General features: G+C 35.0%; 1 protein-coding gene across 4 annotated transcripts in view; it reads right to left on the reverse strand.

Annotated features, from left to right (window-relative positions):
- Positions 1-26,437, reverse strand: part of LOC132128928 (E3 ubiquitin-protein ligase Itchy-like) — a 28,616-nt gene continuing 2,179 nt past the window's right edge. Inside the window, exons 1-24 of one of the 4 annotated variants that reach the window (XM_059540333.1) lie at positions 25,371-25,828; positions 24,100-24,188; positions 22,964-23,105; positions 22,618-22,742; positions 18,020-18,154; positions 17,893-17,938; positions 17,058-17,233; positions 16,079-16,274; positions 15,843-15,938; positions 14,035-14,209; positions 13,877-13,940; positions 13,527-13,611; positions 13,143-13,271; positions 12,415-12,487; positions 11,101-11,172; positions 10,818-10,906; positions 9,869-10,028; positions 9,585-9,718; positions 8,083-8,223; positions 7,375-7,495; positions 7,016-7,120; positions 6,826-6,922; positions 1,375-1,447; positions 1-388 (exon numbers count right to left, since the gene is read on the reverse strand). In XM_059540333.1, the coding sequence (XP_059396316.1) occupies positions 289-388; positions 1,375-1,447; positions 6,826-6,922; positions 7,016-7,120; positions 7,375-7,495; positions 8,083-8,223; positions 9,585-9,718; positions 9,869-10,028; positions 10,818-10,906; positions 11,101-11,172; positions 12,415-12,487; positions 13,143-13,271; positions 13,527-13,611; positions 13,877-13,940; positions 14,035-14,209; positions 15,843-15,938; positions 16,079-16,274; positions 17,058-17,233; positions 17,893-17,938; positions 18,020-18,154; positions 22,618-22,742; positions 22,964-23,105; positions 24,100-24,169 (2,604 nt within the window). In that variant the 5' untranslated portion in view covers positions 24,170-24,188; positions 25,371-25,828 and the 3' untranslated portion in view covers positions 1-288. Of the gene's footprint in view, positions 389-1,374; positions 1,448-6,825; positions 6,923-7,015; positions 7,121-7,374; positions 7,496-8,082; positions 8,224-9,584; positions 9,719-9,868; positions 10,029-10,817; positions 10,907-11,100; positions 11,173-12,414; positions 12,488-13,142; positions 13,272-13,526; positions 13,612-13,876; positions 13,941-14,034; positions 14,210-15,842; positions 15,939-16,078; positions 16,275-17,057; positions 17,234-17,892; positions 17,939-18,019; positions 18,155-22,617; positions 22,743-22,963; positions 23,106-24,099; positions 24,189-25,370; positions 25,829-26,437 lie in introns of those variants that run through there. The other 3 variants (XM_059540335.1, XM_059540334.1, XM_059540332.1) reach the window with 3 other exon arrangements.

Raw genomic sequence — 26,437 nt, forward strand, 5'->3', positions numbered from 1 at the left:
TCACAGCGCTCTGGGACTCTTCAGAGAGTGTGCTCTTTCCTCTGGAGTCATAGAGAACATTAATCACATGTAGAAACGTCAGGGTCACGTATCTGACACGCTTGCATAAAGCCTCCTCAACTCAGAGGGATACAGAACTGAATACCAAGTGACAGGTGAGCGCAGAAACCCTCGTGTGTCAGATCATCGTCTGTCTTCTCAGTAAAACTAGTGTGCACAAGATCTGGATGTCCTCTGTTTGTTTGTATGTGTGTGTGTGTGTGTGGTGTGTGTGAGAGAGAGAGCGTCTCACTCCTGTCCGAAACCTTCCGTCTCCTCAATCGCAAACATCAGCTTCTCCTTCATCTGCTCGTAACTGCGGTACGGCGGCAGATCCAGACGATTAAAACTGGAACAGGAAGAAAAACAAGAGCAGTTACAGGTCTAATATCCACATTTGCACTCAATGACTACTATATATGCACTGACTGCTGCATTAGAGAAGAATATTATTGATTTTAAGATGATTATTATAGGCCGTGTAAAAGAATGAATTAAAAAAAAAAAATTGAAAGATATATAAAGCTCTAAGAGTGTCACATAAAAACAATGAAGGAATTATTTGTCATTGTTAAATATTTAAATAAATGAGTTAAATTATTAAATATTTAATTATTTATTAATATTGAAAATATAAAACATACTATAAAACAAAAAATATATATTATAGATGGTTATTATATACTGTACAAAGTATAAATACATAGTGCAAATGTGAAAAACAAATTACAATAGTAGGAAGTACTAGGAGTGTCACTTAAAAACAATGTAAATAAATAGCTTTTAATATTATATGTATATATATATATATATATATATATATATATATATATATATATATATATGTATATATATATATATATATATATATATATATATATATATATATATATATATATATATATATATACATATAAGAATTCTAGATTTAAAAAAATCATCAAATGATTCAATTTATTTAAAAAAAAGTTATATTTTAAATAAAGTAGTAATTAATAATAATAACAACAATTATTATTATATATTGTTAATTATTGTTGGTATTAAATAAATATACATACTAATTATTATTTATATTATTATCATCAAGAAAAAATATTATTATTATTTTTTAAATAATTAACTCATTTGCCAAATCATTAAAATATATTTTTTTAGAGAGTTGACAACAATTGTTTTACTATTTTAAGATATGCCTCAAAGGACACAAGTCAGTTCAAGCTTAAATAAACAGAAATAAATACCAAAAAAAGTTTCATAACAGATAATATCAAGAGAAATGTGACCAGATCTTTAGAGATGAATATAATGTCTGTATGAAGTGAGATTATGTACCATGTGTGGCTGCGAGGAAGCCAGTTCTCCTTCCCAACCTTCTCGATGCAAAACTTCTGCGGTCCATTACTCCCTGAAACGAACACATGACAAATGTCACCCTCTTCCAACATGATCTCTGCACTGAAATATATCTGTAAAGAGATCTTATTAAGAGTAAACGAACAGGACCAAGAGGAGCATTCTGTGGTATACGGCAAAATGTCGTAAAGACACAGAACTGTACCTACAGACAACATGAAACTGATACGATTTACATTCTCCATAAATGTTTTTCATCATAATCAAGCCGTTGAAACAACTTTTTTTTCCTCTGCTGACATAACTATGGCTAGAACAAAATAATATTAACCACTAATATCAAAACAGATTTATATAACACATCATTTTAAAAAACGCATGGTATCTTGTTTCTATATCATCTTTTACTGTTACTTTCATACGTTCTGCCAAATTTCATAGTTATTTGGGGAAAACAGAATCTTTTTATAGACTAGTTAAAAGAAAACATCTAAAATACACTTTTAAGTGTTTATTTTATAACACTTTATCTATTTGGATCTGTAAATTTCAATTACAATTCATTACTTTAAATGTTTTTTCTTCACTTCAGCAGCACTTACATACATCAAACTTAGCAGTTTTATTCCCATATATATTGTGAAGGTTTTTACTGAAGGGTTTGTTGATATATCATTCGCACTTATTTATATAACACATTTAAAAAAAAAAAAAAGCATAGTAACTTATTTCTGTATTATCTTTTACTGTTACTTTCATACGTTCTGCCAAATTTCACAGGTATTTGGGGAAAACAGAATCTTTTTACAGACTCATTAAAAGAAAACATCTAAAATACACTTTTAAGTGTTTATTAACACTGTTTATATAACACTTTATTAATACTATTTATACAACACTATTTGCGTCTGTAAATTTCAATTACAATACATATCTTTAAAACTTTTTTTCTCCACTTCAGTAACGCTTACAGACACCAAACTTAGCCGTTTTATTCCTCTCTATATTCTGAATATTTTTACTGTTCAGTTTGTTGATATATCATTCACACTGATTTCTACAACATTTTATTCCTAAAACATGATGAAAATGTATTTTTTTCTGGCTGCTGGTACATGGTAACTTGTTTCTCTATTATCCTTTACGGTTACTTTCCTACTCTCTGCAAAATTTCACAGGTATTTTAGAAAAAAAAGAATCTTTTTACAGACTAGTGAAAAGAAAACATCTAAAATATATTTATTTTATAACACTTTATCTATTGTGGTCTGTACATTTCAGTTACAATTCATTTCTTTAAGAGTTTTATTTTCACTTCAACGGCACTTACAAACACCAAACTTAGCAGCTTTATTCCTCTCTATATTCTGAAGGTTTTTACTGTTCAGTTTGTTGATATATCATTCACACTGATTTCTATATTTCCAAAAAAAAAACATGGTAACTTGTTTCTCTATTATCTTTTACTGTTATTTTCATACGTTCTGCCAAATTTCACAGGTATTTGGTGAAAACAGAATCTTTTTACAGACTCATTAAAAGAAAACATCTAAAATACACTTTTAGGTGTTTATTAACACTGTTTATATAACACTTTATTAATACTATTTATATAACACTATTTGCGTCTGTAAATTTCAATTACAATTCATATCTTTAAGACTTTTTTCTCCACTTCAGTAACACTTACAGACACCAAACTTAGTGGTTTTATTCCTCTCTATATTCTAAAGTTTTTTACTGTTCAGTTTGTTGATATATCATTCACACTGATTTCTACAACATTTTATTCCTAAAACATGATGAAAATGTATTTTTTTCTGGCTGCTGGTACATGGTAACTTGTTTCTCTATTATCTTTTACGGTTACTTTCCTACTCTCTGCAAAATTTCACAGGTATTTTAGAAAAAAAAAGAATCTTTTTACAGACTAGTGAAAAGAAAACATCTAAAATATATTTATTTTATAACACTATCCCCTGGTTTCACAGACAGGGTTTAAGACTAGTCCTAGACTAGAATGTAAGTCTGAGCTGTTTCCACTGAAATAAACTTGCACTGACTGATCTTAAAAATATATCAGTGCCTTTTTAGTTTTAAGATGCACATCGGTAATGTTTTTTTCTAAGCATCTTTGTAAAAATTACTTAAATGTCCTAATTGATCTATGGTCTAATCCTGGCTTAGTCTAAGCCCTGTCTGTGAAACCGGGCCTTTATCTATTGTGGTCTGTACATTTCAATTACAATTCATTTCTTTAAGAGTTTTATTTCCACTTCAGCAACACTTACAAACACCAAACTTAGCAGTTTTATTCCTCTCTATATTCTGCAGGTTTTTACTGTTCAGTTTTGTTGATATATCATTCACACTGATTTATATATTTAAAAAAAAAACAAAAAAAAAAACATGGTAACTTGTTTCTCTTTTATCTTTTACTTTCCTACTGTCTGCAAAATTCATAGGTATTTTGGGGGGGAAAAATCTTTTTACAGACTTTTTACAAATATATTTTATAACATTTTATCTATTTTTGTCTGTACATTTCAATTACAATTCATTTCTTTAAGAGTTTTATCTCCACTTCAGCAGCACTTACAAACACCAAACTTACAAGTTTTATTCCTCTCTATATTCTGAAGGTTTTTACTGTTCAGTTTGTTGATATATCATTCATACTGATTTATATAACATTTTATTCCTAAAAAAATTATGAAAATTGTTTTTTTTCTGCCTGTTGACAGTATTTTCTGATTTGTGGACTCATATAAAGGGAAATCCAAAATCCCCTCTATAAAAACCTTTAACTCTAATATGCCAACAAAATCAGACAAGCATTTTATCCGACTTTATCCAGTGTTCAGATTTATCTTCTGGAAATGTTTAATTAGATAACGCCTCGTTTGCACATTTAAACAAAACACCTCAGAAAACTTGTTATACACAACAACTGTCTTAATGTACTGTGAGTAGGGCTGCAACTAACGATTATTTTGATAATCGATTAATCTGTCGATTATTTTTACGATTAACCGATTGATCGGTTTATGTGCTTATATTTTAGTTTTTTCCATTTTTTCCCCAAGTAAATTATTAATAAATGGTCTTTATCATTCAGCATAGATTTAAGAGATTGTAACCATTTTGCATTGTCATATCCTCATCAAAAATGTACCTGGAGTTGTTTTATTGTGTTAGTAATCCTTTGTCGAACTCTTCTGCAATCAGAACACTGACCCATACTCTAGCAAATTTCACAAGTAGATTTCAAATAATGTTTTCACCATGGCAGTCCTTAGAGCTCCTAAAGTAGTTTAACATCCTGAACAAAGCTTATTAAGGAATCTTTCAGAACATATTTTCACGAAGAATAAGGATAAAACAGAATAAAATTGTAGTGCATAGTATTTTATTATTTACTGGAAAACAGCTTTATAGCTTTTGCTGTGAAATTGTAAACAATCCTTCGAAAAAAAGTGCCAATGGCATGAAACCTGAATGGAACTCATTTAAAGTAAAATCCATCAGAAGGTTGTCCAGAAAAAAAATAGGACACACACAAAAAACCTGCTGTGTGAAGAAGAGCAGTGAATACTTAGAAAATAAGTGCATTTCAAATATCTACATTTACTTCTCTCATTCAGTCATAATTAAGCTGCAAGACTGAATTATGAACTGGTAAACGACAAACTGATCACAGAACATGTTTGTAAAGCTTTAAATGTTAACTGTTAAAAAGCAATGTTATCAGCTTTTACGACTAAACATTTGCAAACAACATTGTACTGGAGAATCTGCACAAATGAAAGTCTTAGGGGCCGTTCACAAATCGCGCCTAAAACGCGTGGAAAACGCTAGGCGCACCGCTTTCTCCTTCTTTCCAAAGCGCTCGCGCAGAAGCGCCCCTGAGGCGTCTGCCTTTGCTAAGCAACCATGGGTGCTTCTCAATTCATATTTGTGCATCCTCGTTTCCTTTCCTCGCTTCCTTTCCTCGTGTCTTAGCTCCACCCTTTCAGGATGCGAGGGAAGGACGCAAGGAAAAGACGTGAGGATGGAGGACTTGAATCAAGTGAAATGATTTATCCTCGCTCCCTTCAGCGTTACTTCAAAGTGTCATCAGCTGTAATTAAAGGGATCTGCCCTTATGTTGTTAAAGTTTGTTAATTAAGACATTCATAATAAATATTAATAAAGCAAGATGCCCTGTTTGAAATATATGACATGCATGGTTTATTTGAAGTGAAAAGGTAAAATATAAATAAAAATTGTTACAACAGATGTGAAGGGGGAGGAGAATTTATACGTGCGTCACGTTAAGTCGATAAAATACTTCCGCATAGGATACACCTGTGTGTCCTCGCTCATCTCTCCTCATGAAGCCTCCTCCCTCCTCGATCCTCGTCTCCTCGTGGTGCAATTAGAGAATTGAGATGTCCTTCAAGATGGCTGTGTTCGATCGGTTTCCGGGTCATAGGATGGAGGACGGAGGAGCGAGGAGACGAGTAGGGATATTGAGAAGCACCCCATGACGTGCTCTGTCCTTGAAGACGCGGAAATTTCAGCAAAGGATAAATGGATTTGCAGCTCAAATAAATCGCTTGCAGTAGCTCTGCTACTAAATTTATTTCAAAATGGAAATCCATATACAACTATGATCAGCTGTTCCTTTCATCTTGACTGAGCTTTTAACGTTGTTACGGGAAAGGATGAAGCTGATTGGTAAGTTCTTGTCACATGACCCGCGGTGCGGTTGCGGCATTCTGAAAAGTTTAAATGTTTTTAACTCGATGCGGTGCGGTGTTGGAAATAACGAACTTGAGCGCGCAAAAGACGCGATATGTGAACGTCCCCTTAAACAGTGCAGTAGTGCAGAGTTTACAGGTTACTCTTCTTTTTTAAAGGCTCAATGTAAAGTACTCCCACATCACGCTGAATGCTGCAGACATAGACATCATATGATGTCTATGGCTGCAGAGACGCTGTTCGGGAAGCACGTGACAAAACAAGGCCAGCTATTGGCTATTCGCTACTTCTCCTGTTGTACTGGCTGAGTAAAACCTCCGGTGGCTCATTACTGCCACACTTTGGTCACCGCGGATTTGAAATATGCACGAAATGAGCCGCTTACGGCAAATAAAAGTTATTTAGCAACGAATCGATGACTAAATTAGTTGACAACTATTTTAATAATCGATTTTAATCGATTAAATCGATTCGTTGTTTCAGCTCTAACTGTGAGTAATCAACTGGGAAAGTATGGTGATATTTATTAGTTTTTTTACCCTATTCATTTGTAGTGTCTTGACTTAATGCTATAATATGTCACACTATGGAAGTTAAATGCATAGTGCATGCTGTTTCATGTTGTTATGCAAATAAAAACCAATCTGAACCCAAAATAAATTCCACGTGACTTTCACAGTAACTCACCCATCAGGTCTGCAAATCCTCCCACAGGTAGACGACAGGTACCACTGACGAACTGCAACAGTCTCATGCGCTTCTCATTGTCCATCTCTTTAATAAACTACAGAGAACAGTGAAACTGTCTTATAGCTTCAGGCAATTGGAACCATTATTAATTTAAAATGATTTAGTGATGAGATTATTGCGTTGTTACCTGCCAGAACCACAAGATCTGTTTACTGGTGGAGGTGTAATGTCTGTAAATGGTGTTTCTCTGCCAGTCATTCAGATCTATTTCTTGCATTCCACACAACATCACCTAGAACACACAAAAACATGGTTAATTACAGAATAGATGCAACAGTATTTAAATAAGATCAAGTTTAATTCTGGAAGCTTAGTAATTTACAGAGAGCATTTGTTAAAGCATTTGCAAATATATCCAGATATCAGTGCATTTTTTATGCAATGCAATGCCATTCAGATATGCTTAAGTGCGAATCAAGTGCACACATATTTTTTAAGGCAGCTCTGTACGTGGGATTTAAGGGATTTTATATCAGCGTCTCTCACCTCCAGCTCTTTGGCATCGAAATACTGCAGGTACTGCTGTGGAAGAACCTCATTAAATCCTTCAAAAAAGGCTTGAGTCTGTTCCTCGACACCACGAGACAGACGCCACTCAGCCACCATCCTGAACACACACACACAACAGGATATTTACAACCAAAACTCCCTGAACAACACCTGAGGATGCATTTTGAGGCATGCCTCACTGTCTGAGACGTCACCTTACCAATAGAGAACTTGGTTTGAAATGCATTTTATGGGCAGATAACATTTTAGTATATATATATATATATATATATATATATATATATATATATATATATATATATATATATATATATATATATATATATATATATATATATATATATATATATATATATATATATATATATCTTAGGGGCAGCATAATTTTGTTGTCTACTGTTTGGTACGGCCTAAAATTGTTCCCTAGATAGGCAGCTCACTAAGTTTTGAAACAGACCAAGTGTAACGGCACTGAAATGAGGGAAATGGAAAACCTGACTGAGCCCCATCTTTATAATACATCAGTGGACTTTGAGATGTAAAATGAATATAATCCTATGTGATAAGAACACCATCACCAGAGCTAAAGGATCTGGAGGGCTTTATGTGTGTCAGCGTGGGGTCTGGCTTTATTTAGCATCAAGGGTATTTCATTATGAGACTGTGAGGTGGACAGAGCGGCACCTGATGTACTCCTCCTTGTTCTCCTCTGTGACCTGGATGTTCCCGCCGTCCGGCTTCAGCTCGTGAGTTGACACCTCACCCAGGATCTCCTTATCCACCGAGAAAAACATCTCCAGCCCGCACTCCTCGATGTTATTATCCCTGAAACAACACACACAGACAGTTAGAGAGTCATTCACGACTGAAATCAATCGCTCGGAGCTGTATTTCAGGAACGAGGGTTTAGAATCACGCTAGGCCTGCCCTTGACTAAAGATTTTTCTAGTTGACTAGTAGTCGTTCATTTATAGCAATTAGATGACATGTTTATTTTAATCAACCATGCAATTCATAATAATAAGCCTTTAATTGGCTACAGCCTATCAATGCTCAAGCGCACACATAAAGCTTGCCACAGCGCAGCGTCAGAAGTAATGATTATGAATGTGTCAGGGAATAAAAACAGCAAGACGACTATCTTAACATTGTAATAATTAATTAATAAACAAATGTTTACTGTATTTCCAGCTGCAGTGATGAAGTCAACAACACTGGCTCATCATCTTCACAGAGGACGTGCACGTTTCATACAGATTACATAATCTGAAAATATTAGTTTTCCATTTGAATTGGTTCATTTAAAATAACACAACACATGTCTACATTTTTCGACATCTATTGATGAATATATTTGTATATATTATATACATGATGTATATATTATTTTTTTTAAATGACTAAAATGAAAAAAAATATATATATATTCTGTGAGTTTCAGTTTCAGTTCTTTTTTTAAGATGCTCAAGTTCACAATGACCTACAAGACAGAAAGCACACCCTGTTTGCTTTCATTATTTTACAAAAGCACAATTTTATTGTTGTGAGTGCACAGAAATACAAGGAAACCTATAACAGATGCTAAAGATGTATTACTCTGTATGAGCAAAAATGAGGGAGCATTTTAAGTTAAATGCAAGTGATCGCACTGGCGCCTCCAAGATAACTCATGCAGTGAGCTATATTCAGCTTCAAGCGGCCATCTAATGTTGCTGTTTCAGATGATAGGTCATATTTGAGGTCGATGAATGAAATCGTTTAGATGTCTGATGTACTGTAAAGACCAGCCGTCTTTACAGTAAAAAATAATTGCATTATTTACATATTTATTATTAATAATAATAATACATTTGTATTTCTTTATTTTTGTAAAGACAAACATATTAAATAGTAAATACAATTTTTTTTAACTAATATATTATATATTTTATTATATAATATATTAATATTTTTTTTTTTTTTTTTGTATGTGTTTTATTAAAATTATGTACATATTTAGTTTTATGTATGTTATAAATATTATTCGTTTTAAAAGTATTTTTTGGTTCTGTTTTGCTGTTTGTTTTTTATTGTTAAAAAAGTACCCAAAAAGTACCATATGGTATATATTGTGGTACCATGGCATGTACTGCTTAACACTTAATCGTAATGAATATTCATGAGCTCAGTAATGCAGGTAAACTGACTTGATCCAGATGAGGGAGTTGTAAAACTCTGGGTCAATGGACTCCAGGTCTTTCAGAGTCAAGGGCTTGTTCAGGATGCGCTTGTAGAACGGCAGCGAGAAGCCCGTATCGATGAATTTCGAATGAAACAAGGCCTGCAAGAAGCACAAAGAATAAATGCTAGATTTTTGCCTCTTTAATGTTCATGAATGTCCAAATCCAGTTAAGAAACAGGGACAGTTGTTTAATATCACAACATCTGGAATGCAATCTGACATTGACCAAATATGGCAAGACAGCATTACCATGGCGATGAAGCGTCCAATGAACCGGAAGTATTTGAGGTGGTCGGGGTTGATGTAGGAGGCGGGGTTTATCTGGAGGCAGTAGTTGTCTTTGCCAGCGTATTCAAACAGACAGTACATGGGGTTCAACACCTCGTGAGACAACAGGAAGAACCACTCCCTGCACAAAACACACACACACTTCATTTCACAGCATCACATGAGGTTTACTGTACACTGGATGCAAGCCATGCAATGTGACGCATCAAAACTGAATCACTCCTAAATAACTTAAAACTACTGCATCAGAGCTTTCAATTAAAATTTTAAATTATTTTGTTGCATTTTTGTCATTTATATTATTTTGTTATATATATATATATATATATATATATATATATATATATATATATATATATATATATATATATAATGATGACTTGGCAACTAGCTGAAAAAACAGTTTTGATGTTTTATTTTTCATGCTTATGTTTTTATTTTATTTTATTTTAGTTAACATGCATTTCAAGTAATGAAAATGTTTTAATTTATGGTTTTAATTTTAGTTTCAGTTATCTATAATAATAATAATAATAATAATAATAGGGCCCATTCCTGCTGTTTCTGACTAAATCTCTAAAAATCTGACTATAAAATAATATAAATATTATTGTGATATTATTAAATAACATATTAAAGAAAACAAGAAATATATTGTAATATTGTAAAAAATAAATAAATAAATATTTTATAGTACAATGTAAAATGACTAATTATTAATGCTATGTCTTAATTTTCTTAATTTTTTTGACCATTAAACAAATGAGCTTGTATGTGTTCATGGTATCGCAACACACATATTTAATTCATTAAATTCCTGTATGTTACATTTTGATATATCATGCAGCCGTCCTATAGAATGCTTTGATCAGATCTTTATTCTCCAGAAAGAGTGAAATCTGAAGCTTGCCTGGCCACGCCTCCATAGTCAAGCCCCTCCTCCCCGGGGAAGATGATCCACAGTCTGCGCCGGAGATCCTGAGCGCTGAAACTCATGATCTGCAGGGAGACACCAGAACAACATCATTTCACATCTCAGAGACTCCAAACCGTGAGGATGTGTGACGGGTTAAAAGACATTGACAGGCTCCATGCGAAGTCTCTGATCTGTTTTTTAAACGCTGGAGCTGCTAGCAGAAAAACACCATGGTGAAACAATAATCATGGGTTATTTTGCTGTTAGACCGCAGTACCTGCTGGAAGGAGTCTTCAAACAGCGTTTTGCGGGTGACGGTGATCTTTATGTGCTGTGGCATCGATAATTGCTATAATGAAAAATCAAAACCAAATATTAATGAAAGTGACGCGACATTCAGCCAAGTATGGTGACCCATACTCAGAATTTGTGCTCTGCATTTAACCCATCCGAAATGCACACACACAGAGCAGTGAATACACACACACACTGTGAGCACACACCCAGAGCAGTGGGCAGCCATTTATGCTGCGGCGCCCGGGGAGCAGTTGGGGGTTCGATGCCTTGCTCAAGGGCACCTAAGTCGTGGTATTGAAGGTGGAGAGAGAACTGTACATGCACTCCCCCCACCCACAATTCCTGCCGGCCCGGGACTCGAACTCACAACCTTTCGATTGGGAGTCCGACTCGCTAACCATTAGGCCACGACTTCCCATTAATTGTTAAGGAAATCATTTTAATACAACTGAAGAAGTTACAACATCCATTTTGGATCCATATTGAGAATTGACTTTACCCTCAGGTCATCCGAGATTAGGAAGAGTTTGTTTCTTCATCAGATTTGGAGAAATGTAGCATTGCATCAGTGTCTCATAAACGGATGCTCTGCAGTGAATGGGTGCCGTCAGAATGAGAGTCCAAACAGCTGATAAAAACATCACAATAATCCACAACACTCCAATCCATCAGTTAACGTCTGGAGAAGCCAAATGCGGTAAGAAACAAATCCATCAAAGATGTATTTAACTGTAATAACACGCTTCCTCTAGTGATAAAGTCGATCTCCTGTTATCTCTCTAAATCCAGCCACATATTTGTTTAGAGGTGTTTTGGACTGTAAAACGTGTTTAATCCGTGCAGATTTCACTGGAAAAACAATATTATGGATAAAGGGCTTGTATTTTAGCCAGAAGTGATGTTTTGAAGTTAAAAATTATTGATTTGTTTCTTACAAACATGCAGCTTCTCTCTTCACAAGACATCAACTGATGGACTGAAGTGCTATTGTGATGTATTTATCAGCTGTTTGGACTCTCATTCTGACGGCACCCATTCACTGCAGAGCATCCAATGATGAAACACTGATGCAATGCTACATTTCTCCAAACCTGATGAAGAAGAAACAAACTCATCTACATCTCCGATGACACGAGTGTGAGGACATTTTCAGCAAATGTTCATTTTTTTGGGTGAACTATTCCTTCATAACTCATCTCCCCAACTTCAGATATTTGCTCATTAATATTTCAGTATTTAGCGATCCATAAAAACACAACTGCACCATGAATGCACAACTGAAGGAAATCCTCACCTGACACCAGAATCTGAAGTACTGAACTTTGGCTTTGAAGTCTCGTACGTATGTGATCTGAGGGCCGTTCTCACTGAAGGGAGGAGAAGAGCGAAAAGTCATTATACAAACTGATCAAAATCTTAATAATTGAATGTCTAAACATGAAAATCACTCAAGTAAAACTGATATGCATGCTAATCCTGCCTGGTTACTTCAGAAACATGCTCAAACTGAACACTCATTCATGTGATGTGAAACATCTTTATTAAAGACTTATCTAGATGCCGTAAACTTTTATTCTGACGCTTGTGATGGGTGTTTGTTTGATAGGAATATTTTGACATCAGCAGCTCGTCCCACATTCCTCTGACGTAGAGGATCGCTTTGTGCCTTCATGTGGATCAATACACACATTCAGAGAGAGGTGTGTTTGCGTTCTCTGAGCTGAGTCATAACAGAAGATTATCATCGAATGCAGTTTCACTGCTGGGGCACACAAACCCGTTTTTCCTGTTATGCATGTAATGTCTGATAAACACACACTGTCACCCGAAAGAGCTTGGAGGCCAGTCTCAAGGACATAAATTACATTTAAAATATGATTTGTACTTAATGATTCCAAAAGCATGTGCTCAGTAAAAAGAAGAGAGAGTTGCACTGGTGCAGATCGTAATGCAACAGTGAACGCTGCACTACTGCTGACATCATCAGGCGACCGTGAACAGTTCTGCACTGTTTGCACTCACAGAGAGGATTTCCCAGTCCGAGGGTCGATGTAAGTGGTGGTTCTCCGGGTGTGATCTACGAAGTAAGGGATCCCATCGACCGTAAACCTCATCTCCCAACCTTCAGGCAGTGGCTTATCGTTTAGCAAACTGCAAAACACAGAAACAGAGCCATGAGCACACTTTAATAAGCATCACATAAGACCTAGCGACTCAATGATCGGGGCAGTAATTACTTATTTAAATCAAAACTTCATTGTTCCTCACTATTAAACAAGGGAAAATATGAATTCAAACCATAATGTTTTGAATTTAAAATATTTTGTAATTTGAAACATAAAAGTCCAAAGTGCGTTATTGTTTCTCCATGTAGACATTTAAGAGGAATAAGACAGCGGATCTGACCCTTGTGTGCGTGGATCCTCCCACTGCGTCTTTCTGGTGGAGTGATGAACGAAGTAAACTCTGCCATTAGAGTCCGTTCTCTTCTCTGAGAGAGAGACAGATGGAGACACCAGGAGGAAGGTAAGAAAGAATGGAGTCGGGATGTGTTTAAGACTTTCAAAACTTTTACTCAGAGCTATTTCAACTAGCTGGTTCTCATTAGATAAATTGGGACACTGAAGCATATACTGGCTAATTTTAGTGCTTCTTCAAAGGTGCAGATAATAACAGTAAAAAGTGCACACAAGTCCAGCGTATTACAGAAGAGCGTGCAGTTTTTACAGCAGTTTCAGTATGTCGCTCTCTCTCACCCCATCCGTGTGGAAGAGGTCCCAATGGGTCAAACTCTTTATTCTGGGTGGCTGAAACCTGATCCTGAAGTTACAGAACAGCACAAAGAAGAACATTATGGCTAAATGTGTGTATATGTTAAAGTCTGAGCGGGAATGCATGCATTTAGTTTCCTCACCCCGATGATGAATCTTTGGTTGAACTGCTGCATGGCTCCCTGCAGCTGACTGCGCTGGTGCTGCCACTGCTCGTAGTTTCTCACCGTCTCCATCGTGGGCCGCTGCCATGTGGTGGTTCTGCTAATGTGGTCCACAAAATACACCCGGCCCATCGGGTCCACGCGCCGCTCCCAGCTGCGAGAGAGAAGTGAATGTGAGGCAAAAATATTCATGCATTAACATTTTCATCTACGTTTCTAACAATGTTGTGTTGTATTTAAGAAATGTCAGAATAAGAAAAATACAACAAAGGTAATTGCAACTTTTTCTGAAAATCTTTTGAATTGCTAGATATAAACTCACGATTGCAAGAAAAACGTCACAATTGTGATATACAAACTTGCATTTGCACAAAATTTAAATACAAGGTACAAGACATGAACTCAGAATTAAGAAATCGAAACTTGCGATTACAAGAAAAATAAAAAAATAAAAAAATCAGAACTGCGAGATAAAATGTTGCAACTACCGGTTTTATCTTTTATTCCATAGCAGAAATATGCTTCAACAGAAACTAGATTAATTACAAATCTAAAGTATTTCAGTATTAGTACACATCACTAATCACAGTGCAGAAAAGAAGATCCTTAAAAAATAACCTGCATTTCCATAACTAAATATGGTTTCTCTTGTGCTGAAACATGACCTGGACTTGTTCTTGGTTTTGTAAAAGGCCACTTGGCAGTTATTTTATATACAATAATGACCAGAAAAGTGAATATGAAACAGCGTCTCTTTGATAAATGAGATGTGTTTAAACATCAAACCTTCATTAACGGTCCAGACCATGAACTATTAAGCTAAAATATCCAAACTCAACCATACATGCACTGCACTGACTCAGAGTTACAGTTGTAATCTGGTTAAAGTATGTGTCCACTTTGTGTAGGGCGTAATTCAGTGAACGAGGGCGGTTTCTTTCCTAGGGGTGTAAGAAAATATCCATACACGTGAGTATCGTGATATTTTGTTTGGCGATACTGTATCGATTCTCAAAAACTGAAAATCATACAGGATTCATGGCACATGTTTCATTTTGGGTTTATTTCCCGACCGCTACATGGCAATCTCTGAACAAATCCTGAGTGACAGGAAATACTAGCATTAGAGCGCGCCACTAATGTTAGCGTTAATGTAGTTCGCTGCTAGTAATGGAGGGTTAAAAGGTAATTGTCCCAGTTCATGTCTCGGTGTACAAAGCTGAAGTGATTCTGTCATTTGGGCTTTTGTGGTAACGTGCTCGCATCGCGGTTTCAGCGATTCCACACACAACAAAAATACAAACCAAAAAACCTGTGAAATCCAAGTGAAAAGGTTCAACATCTGTATTTATTTTATTGTTTTATAATAGTTTTGTTTTCATTAGGAATCCTCTAAGCACTTTATTTTTCGTCAATATTAAGCCGATGCAATTACTTAATTCAGATCAAAATATTGTATGTTACAATTGTATCTTTTTATAAAACACATTTTATATATATTATATACTGCACAAAATTTTTTTCAATAATGTTGAATGATACAGGGACTGATTATTGCAAATGCATATCCGACTGTGTTCTGGTTAAACAATTTTTATCTATTTTTTTATTGCTAAGGGTTTGCATATTTGCCTTTGGTGGTGTGTTCTTAATGACAGCTATTTCTAAAATAAGAAAAATCTCAATATATCGGATTGCTGTCAGTATCGCAATGTATCGCAATATATCATATTGCAACCCCAGTATCGTATCGCCATATTCTTAGCGATACACAGCCCTATTCTTACCCCACCGGCAGAGGCTCTGGTCTCTCCCACGTCGTCTTCTTTGCTACATGGTCAACATAATATAAACGGCCGTTCTGATCGACACGCTGCTCCCAGCTACACACACACACACACAACAACGATATGGGCACTGATATCAACAGATGGCTGATAACATTAGCCTAATATTTACTCAAAATTAACCAACACATTTTCAAAAACAGAAAGATGATTTGTAAACTCGGGAAGTGACGTACTGGGGAGGCAGAGGTCCAGTGTTGGCTACGCTGGGAATCCTGCTGGGGGCGGGGACTATACTGAGGGACGTCCTTCCAGGCTGCTCCACTGTGGGGGCGGGGCTTGACTCCGAGGCTCCGCCCCCATTGGGATTCCGAACCGGAGTGTCTGAACGAGACGAATCGCTGCTGTCAGGAAATGAGCTGGTAGAGGAAGCTGCAAAGAGAGGAAAAAACACCATTTCTTCATTGCAGTACGATTTTTTTCAACAACTAATAAAAATGCATACCTTTTTTGTTTCAGAAATTAGTTTAGGCTGCATTAAACTGATCGAAACTGACACTTATAATGTTACTAAAAATTATATTTCAAATAAAAACTGTTTATTCATCTGTGAATCCTGAAAAATAAAATGTATCACAGTTTTGACAAAACTATGAAGCAGCACAACTGTTTTCAATATTGATAATAATCAGAAATGTTTCTTGATCAACAAATCAGTATATTAGAATGATTTCTGAAAGATCATGTGAGTAATGCTGCAGAAAATTCAGCTTGGTAACACAGAAATAAATGACATTTTAACATATATTATATTAAAAACTATATTCACATAGAAAACAGTTCTTTTGATTTGAAAAAAAAAGTCTTTACTGTATTTTTGATCAAATAAATGCATCCCTGGTGAGAATTCTTTCAGAAACAGAAGTGTGTTTACATGATACACTGTAATACAACTTAATGTTAACAATTCATCACATTAAATTAACACTTATTTTACATAAAATGTACTAATATGTGATCATATTTATTAAAAGAATGTATTATTTAAAAAATAGTTTCTGTTAATAGGTCATAAGAGATTCACTATCAGCTGACGCTGGCCAAAAATCTACCAAAAAAAAACTTATTTTTGACTTCATCATATTTCGTCATAAAATAGCAGAGCATGAAACATCTAAATGCTATGAGCGAATATGTCCGTGTATCCGGTCTCACCTGGGGAAGACGTGTGTCTGTGTGGGGTCGGCGGGGGAGGTCGCGAGGGTCGAGGGGGTCTCAGGGGTCGCGACCCTCTGGATGACACCGTAGGAGAGTCCATTCCGTTCACACGGCCTTTCGGAGCCAACGACTGATCCTGAGCGTCTGAGACCGATGGAGATGGATCTCTGCTTCTCCAGAAAAACACAAGACATCAGATTCAGATGCTTAGTTGGAAATCTCATATGTAAAATGATTAGAGACATGTGACATGTCACAAGCCAAATTACAACTTAAAGGGGTCATATGATGCAATTTAAATTTTTCCTTTCTCTTTGAAGTGTTACAAATTCTTGGTGCATAAATAAGATCTGTGAAGTTTCAAAGACTTAAGTCTCAAATCCAAAGAGATATTCTTTATCAAAGTTAAGACTCTGCCACGCCCCCTAAAACACCTCATTTGAACACGCCCCCACACGTCTACATCACTGTGTGGAAAGAAAGAAGGCGTGGTTTCAGTAACACAGTGCTGAAGTTGTCATGTCAGGGAGATGTGTGTGTATATAGGAGAAACCAAAAGCATTTTATTTGGTCTTCTGAAAGTAGATGCATTTAGAAATCTTAAAGATTAATTAAAACAGAACAGCAACGCATTTTATGGACAACCGTTTGGCAATCTGGCACTTCTGAATCAGCTACTTTAAGTATGTTTTGTTATTAGCTATTGAATGTTCAAATGCAGAGTTTTGCTTGTCAAAGATCTTTTAAAAAAAGCCTCATATGACCCCTTTAAGAAACTGTGTGTGCTAAAATCTCTTCATTTACTCTTGCATTTTGACTAATCTGGAGATACCTTCTGCTTAAGTCTTCATGAATCTCAGATTCCCCATTTAAAGTATCTGGAAAACAATAACATCAGTTAATTGTGATCTTTTTGGCGTCAAATATTAAGTGTTGTTCTAACAAACAGAGCGACTGACTCTTGTTGTTGGCCTCGGCCGACTGGAACGCTTCGGGATCCACCGTCAGACCGTCCAAACACACGGACAGATCCCCGATGTGGTCCGAATGATCTCTGTCTGTGTACAGCTTCAGCATCTGCACCACCTCACAGACTGAAAGAGACACAACCGAAGAGAGAGATGGATGAAGAAAACCGTCTGATACGCTCAGAACAAACACAATCAGCTGCTGAAAACAGGGAAAAAAAGATTGTTTTTATATATATATATTATTTATTATTTATTTATTTAAAATATGTCTATATTATAGAAATTATTTAACAAAATTCAACTAATATAATTAAATCAATTATTATTATATTATATAAAATAAATATACATCTATAATTTTTTATTATTGAATGATTTGTGAATTATATATGCGTGTTATAATTACATTATAAAAATTCCACAACTATAACATTTTTTATTATATAATAGAAATTATAAATCCTGTAATTATTAATACATTTTATTTGGGATATTGTGTGTCACAGCTGGTAAACATAGCTTTTGTCATAATATGTGACAAAGTAAATTCAGAAAAATAGATAAAACCTTACATAATTATATGTATATTTCTAAAATTCATTTTTGAATGATAAAAGTATAGTGAGATTTTATATAAAAATTATGAAAATTTAATATAATAATTTAATTTAAATGATAAAATACAAATTCTAATTAAAAAAATGTAATTAACTTTTTTTTAGGAATATTTAAACTGTAACTTTTGCATGTTACATAAAACAATAAATGCAGAAAAACAAAAACATTTTTAATTCAAATTAAATTTTTTATTATTTATTTTACGTTTTACATCTACATAACAAATGATATATAATAAATTGATTTTACTATATTAGATTTAATAATATAATTTAACATTACATGAGATTTAAAGATACAATCACTTACTAATCTAGTCTGTCTAATATTATAACTCCTGTCAGAGCTAGTTGTTTACTGGTATTTGTTGTATGATATGTGTGAGGAGAATTCCGATAACAAAAATATGTATACTTTTTAAAACTCAAAAAAGAAAAAGAGAGAAAGAAGTAATTTCTGCTTTTTAAAAACAAACACGAAGGAGGAAACCCTGCTTCTTTAAAGGGTTAGTTCACCCAAAAATCAAAATTATGTAATTAATAACTTACCCTCATGTCGTTCCAAACCCGTAAGACCTCCATTTATCTTCGAAACACAGTTTAAGATATTTTAGATTTAGTCCGAGAGCTCTCAGTCCCTCCATTGAAGCTGTGTGTACGGTCTACTGTCCATGTCCAGAAAGGTAAGAAAAACATCTTCAAAGTAGTCCATGTGACATCAGAGGCTCAGTTAGAATTTTCTGAAGCATCGAAAATACATTTTGGTCCAAAAATAGCAAAAACTACGACTTTATTCAGCATTGTCTTCTCTTCCGTGTCTGTTGTGAGAGAGTTCAAAACAAAGTTTGTGATATCCGGTTCACGAACGAATCATTCGATGTAACCAGATCTTTTTGAACCAGTTCACCAAATCGAACTGAATCGTTTTAAACGGTTCGCATCTCCAATACGCATTAATCCACAAATGACTTAAGCTGTTAACTTTTTTAATGTGGCTGACACTCCCTCTGAGTTCAAACAAACCAATATCCCGGAGTAATTCATTTACTCAAACAGTACACTGACCGAACTGCTGTGAAGAGAGAACTGAAGATGAACACCGAGCCGAGCCAAATAACGAACAAAAGACACTCATTCACGAGTCAAGAACCGGTAGCATCGGTTTTCGGATCACCAGTAGTTCTTTCGGACAGTTCGATTCAATAAATCGGTTGAAGAAAACAGTTCAACGGTTCTTTTGCGCTTGACGTATAATGGTGTCATTGGCGATGATTGCCCTTGATTCAAGCCTTCGGTTTACCCGCGCTCATAACATTAGCCCAGAATCAGTTCAGAATCAATCACCAAAAGAATCAGTTCGGTTCAGATGCTCTGTGTGTCGGTCTGTTTCACACTGAATCACACGTGCGCAGTATCATCAGCTCCTCGGTTCTCGAATCGGACGCGTCTGACAGAAACGGTTCTTCACCTGTGAACAAGTCATTATCTGGCTCGGCTCAGTGTTCATCTTCAGTTCTCTCTTCTCAGCAGTTCAGTCAGTGTACTGTTTGAGTAAATGAATTACTCCGGGATATTGGTTTGTTTGAACTCAGAGGGAGTGTCAGCCACATTAAAAAAGTTAACAGCTTAAGTCATTTGTGGATTAATGCGTATTGGAGACGCGAACCGATTAACCCTCTGGAGTCTAAGAGTATTTTTGGGGCCTGGAGAAGTTTTGTCATGCCCTGACATTTGTGCTTTTTTCAGTTTCTTATAAATATCTGAATGTGTAAAGTCTAATCTCACTGTAATCAGCACAAACTGGGCTATAATAATATGTAAAATGCATGTATGTACATGATTGTGTTTTTGAGAAAAAAAATATGTGTGGTTAGTGAAAAACTAAAAATGTTAAAACACTTGAAAAAGGCAAAAAAAAACACATAGAGAACATTGGTTCCCGGGACTTTTGAGAACTGGAGCTTGTAGCCTAGAATTTTTTTTTCTAAATTATGTGAAAATCATCTTGTTTACTCACTCACAGAAAACAATATATTGATTTACATTTTCTAAGACACTTTTTGTTGGTAAAAGTCATATGCGAGTAGGCGTCAACTATCATGAATATCATTGTGATTTACACCTGAGAAGACAAAGGCCCGCATAATGAGCTGCATAATGAGCTGCATAATGAGCTGCATAATGAGCTGCATAATGAGCCTCTCAGTCATCTGTGCCACTGTGAGGGAGGAGTTACAAGAGAGAATGTGAGAACAAAATAAATCTATATAATTTTATGTTTGTAGTTTATTTAGAATATATTTAATTATCCCACAACATAATTTAATATCCACTTGGGGGAGGAGTTAAACAGTTTATTAGAAACAATCAAAGCTGACTTTCAAACTGATTTTTTGGCATCAATACTCGGGTCACACAATCCTTCAGAAATCCTTTTAACGATCTTATTTTCTACAAAAAAACATTTATTTTTGTATTTTATTATTATTATTATTAATGTTGAAAAGAGCTGAGAATATTTTTTAGGTTTTTTAGGGGGAATAAATTGAAAGAACAGCATTGTTTTTACATTTCTTAGCCTATAGTTATTTATTTGTTACATTTATATTATTTACATCAAGCTTTTGAATGGTATAGTATTGTATATTGTTATTGAAACTTCACAATGTTTCACTTGATTGTACATTTAGTCAGGAATTATAGTTTGGAAAAAGTCTTTGGAAAAAGTCTAACAAGTAAAATGTTTACACGTTATGTAAAAACTAGTACAGGTATATAAATAAATAAAAAGAGACTTACTCATGTTAATGATCTCTGCTGAATAAAGTGCTTCATTCTTTTTTTTCTGAGGAAATCCATTTCTCAAATCCTCAACCACATCACATCTTTTTGGGGTGAATTATGTCTTATTCCTCTCATCGCGAAGCAAACAGTAAAATAAAAACTTGAAGAACAGTCTGTCTGTTTTTTCTTCTGTTATGGGCGTATTCAAGCCGCGCGCTTCAGTTTGAATCTGAATAGCGCGTTCAGCGCGGGGGCGTGGTCACATTAGATATAATGAAGGGAGACATGAAAAACAGACATCGCGTTGTTTAAATATGGATTACTTTATCACAGAATATCTGTTTTCGGCGGCACTTGTTTAGTGTAAAAGTAGACATGTCAAGCTTTCTATAGATATATCTCTCATGTCTCTTCGTTGAGTATTCACGGAGTTACAGTTCATTTAAATGACGTGTTTGTAAATAAAGATCAGCGCATACAAAGGCTGCAGACAGCACACCTTGTTTGTTATCTTTATTTTATAAGTGCACAAAGTTTTGTTGTTATTATGTCTGTATCCAAAAAAAAAGTAGACCCTATACAGATTCGATTGATGTATTGCTCTTATCTGTACGATTAAAACTGAAAGTGTAATTTAAGTTCTTTTCGGGGTTATCAGGAGAAAATGACTCAAAACGTGTATCCGCGTTAATCGACTTCAGAGGGTTAAAACGATTCAGTTCGATTTGGTGAACTGTTTCAAAAAGATCCAGTTACATCGAATTATTAGTTCGTGAACCGTATATCCAGCTGCTTTGATTTTAACTCTCTCTCACAACAGACACGGAAGAGAAGACAATGCTGAATAAAGTCGTCGTTTTTGTTATTTTTGGACCAAAATGTATTTTCGATGCTTCAGAAAATTCTAACTGAGCCTCTGATGTCACATGGACTACTTTGATGATGTTTTTCTTACCTTTCTGGACATGGACAGTAGACCGTACACACAGCTTCAATGGAGGGACTGAGAGCTCTCGGACTAAATCTAAAATATCTTAAACTGTGTCCCGAAGATAAACGGAGGTCTTACGGGTTTGGAACGACATGAAGGGTGAGTTATTACATAATTTTCATTTTTTGATGAACTAACCCTTTAATGTGGTTGCTGTGGTTAAAGCAGCAGAGCAGAAACACAGAAACACTCACTCTTCATGTCGTGTGTTTTGAGCGTCTGGCTGATGTCGAGGCTGCCCACACCCAGAAGAATATCAGACTTCAGCGTCTGGTGACTCCAAACACGGAAGATCAGTTTGCTGAACGGAGTCACGATCCTGATGGACAAACACACACACACACTCCACTCAGCAAACACACCCTACACACAGTCTATAATCAGTTCTAATGTCATCGCCGCTGATTGTTTAACAATCACTTCACGTCAGGAAGATGAACGCAGTTTAATAGAGAATCGAGCTGTATGACAATGAGCAACAGGAACTGGTCGAGCCTGTGCAAAATCACAAATACAAGCCTGAAATCAAGACAAACTCACACAGTGAGCGGCTGCTTCCATTTGGGCGAGTGTGTGTTGCTGCATTTCTCTGTCTTTTTGGACTGGCCGTCCACACACACCTCCACGTACGGACTCGGGCCAAACCAGTTCTTCTTGTTGTCCTTGAGTTTGGCCGAGATCACTGGAAACAGGAAGAAATGGTCAAAACAATACGGTGCATCCATGCTGACTTCTGATCTTTCACGAAACATTACCACAGAAAAGAGCTGTGTTGAGAAGTACAGGTTCATTTAAAAATGATGTGCATTAAATATGCACAAATTTACATATTAAAACAAATGTGATGTATGCATTTATGTGCTTTCTTGTTTTTAATTTGCTCTGTTTTTTTTTTGTTGCTTTCATGTGTTACTAATTATCAAGCTTTTTATCAAAAGTTTTTTTTAAATTCCAAATTCCTTTAAAATTAGTAAAAGTATCTAAAAAATTTTTTTTATTGAAATAGGGCTGAAATAAAATAAAATATTAGATGAAAAACTTTGCAAATGACTGAAATAAGTTTAAGAACTAAATTTAGAAATAAATGTAAAAAATTAAACCAGTGAAAAAAATTAATCCTAAAACAAAAATGAATAAAAAAAATTAAAAAGCACATAACTTGCTTTTTAAAATGGAAAATATTAAACTAAAGCTAAAATAAGATATTAATAAAAATGGTAATATTATATAAATAATTAAATAAAATAACACCAGTCTTTAGCTATTGAGAAACATGAAATATTACGTTCACCATATGAGCAAAATATAACTTCAAGACAAATTCTGTTAATGCTAACTGAAACAATTAAGATGGAATCTTAAAAATTTAATATTTATATTTACTTTACATTACTTCTGGTCCAAATTGCACAATGTTGTTGTTCAGTAGATTAGTGTTTCCTATGTCTGTGATATTCTTTTAGATTTTTTTTACCTTTAATTCTATTTTATTTGCAATAATAGAGACAGAGATGGAAAACTGGGACCTGTGCACCTCGGCTCCGTGACACAATCAGAATTGAAATATTAGTGTTTATGAATGTGACAGAACATCAAAGTCCAGCGATCAGATGCTCGTGGATGAGGAAGAAAGTCCCATCAGATAAGATCCCAGGTGGAAACATATGCAAACATACCCACGATCTGCAGCTGCGCTTTCATAGGGAAGCCATTAGCAGAGCCTGCTTTAGCAACACTGCAGGCCATGACAGGACTACACTCAGACCTGCAGCACAAAAAACACACAACACATTAACATCCAGCTGCTATTAATGATGCACACTGAAGCTTGTCATTCTCACAACATTACAGCTGCATGGCACAAGCAACATGCAGTTCTGCTTACTGACATCCAAAATAAATCTAAAGATATAGATCTGATGATGACACGAATCTCACAACAAAGATAATAATAATAAAAATAGCAACCACTTCAGTAGACTTCCTACTTCCTCAAAAGAGCTCATTAGACTTCGACTAAGTTTATACCAGCGTGGGAACTTGTAAATCTACTTTTTATACAGTAGACCGATTTTTTTTAAATCACAGGGATTTTTCTAAGCAATTTGCATAGATTAACAGCCCTAAAAAGTAACTTCAAAGACATGTTAATATCTCACAAAATATACACTGCCAGACAACGGTTTGATGTCTGTAAGACTTTTAATGTGTTTGAAAGAAGTCTCTTGTGCTCACCATTTATTTGATTAAAATTACAAAAAAAAATTGTAATATTGTGAAATAGTTTTACAATTTCAAAATAACTGTTTTCTATGTGAATCTCTGTTAAATAAAAATTTATTTCTGCGATCAAAGCTGTATTTTCAGCATCATTCCTCCAGTCTTCAGTGTCACATGATCTTCAGAAATCAGAATAATATGATGATTTACTGCTCAAGAAACATTTCTGATTATTATCCATGTTAAAAACAGTTGTGCTCCACAATATTTTTGTGGAAACTGTGATGCATGGTGTTTTAGGGTATTTTGATGAATATAAAATGTTCAGAAGAACACCGTTTATTTGAAATAGAAATCTTTTGTAACATTATAAATGTCTTTACTGATCAATTTTAAATTGTTTTTGCTGGAATTATTATTTATTTTTTATAATATTTAAAAGTATTAAATATTGGCCAGCCGCCATTTTTTTAATATATAATATTTAATATATTTTTATTTTTAGATTTATAAAAACAATTACAAATAATGTCGCCAAGCATTCAAAATATTTAATGCACAAAGTTAAAAACAACAGTAAAAATCTAGTTGAAAAGTTTCCAGTTAAACTAGGTCAGATTGGATGACTATGACAAGACATTAAAATATTACGCAATTTTTCCAAGAAATGCCTGACTTATTCGGCATGACAGAGGAACCGAAACTCAAAGAAACAAATCAAGCTCACCATACTCCAAAGCTGAAAACCACAGTTAATGATGAAACTAGACAATCCACACAGAGTTCGATATCTTTTAAAGAGGAGAACAAAATGAGATTGTCTTTCTCTGAGATCCTGGGCTCGGTAACTTCTCCTCCAGTTACATCACAATCAAACCGAGATCTGAATAAACTTTCACTCGAGCTGATCTTTGGGTTAATTATTCATCATCGCTGATCGTGTGTCGGTCCACAATAACAGCCCAGAAGAACGGGAAAAAACACCAGCTAACGCTATTTAAATGCCACTGTTATGCTTCCAGGTTAGAGATGATGACAGATGTGTTCTCTCGTAATCTAAATATCACTCATCCAGCGAGAGAATTGGCACAGGAAAACCAAAGACTTCTGCTATTTCCTCCCGATCAGCTCTTTCTGCTTTCAGTTTAATGAGCAGTGACTTCCATTTAATCACTGAAGAGTCAAACACCCTTTCCAAACGTCAGTCTGTTTGTTTGTTTGAGATGTGTAACATAACAACAACTCACTCGACCAATGGCGTGAGTTTGGGGGCGGGGCTATATGTCAGAGGGAGGGCGTGTCCGTGGTGATAAAATAAACAAAAGATCCTGCATAAAAACCATAACAAAACATTTTGTTACTGGTAGAGTGGCATGCGAAAGTTTGGGAAACCCTTGCAGTATCTGTGAAAATGTGAATAATTTTTAAAAAATAAGAGAGATCATAACAAATGCATGTTATTTTTTATTTAGTACTGTCCGGAGTAAGATATTGTACATAAAAGATGTTTGCATATAGTCCACAAGACAAAATTAATTTTAAAAAACTAATAAAAAAGGGTCCAACGTTCACTGATGCTCCAGAAGGAAACAAGATGCATTAAGAGCTGGGGGGGGGGGGGGTGAATACTTTTGGAATTTGAAGATCAAGGTCAATTGTACTTAATTTGTGTTCCGGGAAACATACAAGTAACGCCTGTTGCTTACGAAGGGCAGAACTAAAATGGAAAAAAAAAATGATTTCAACAAGATAAGAAATATTTGGCCATCTTCATCGTGTTCAGAAGTTTTCACC

Source organism: Carassius carassius, chromosome 46 (assembly GCF_963082965.1).
Source record: "Carassius carassius chromosome 46, fCarCar2.1, whole genome shotgun sequence".
NCBI lineage: Eukaryota > Metazoa > Chordata > Actinopteri > Cypriniformes > Cyprinidae > Carassius > Carassius carassius.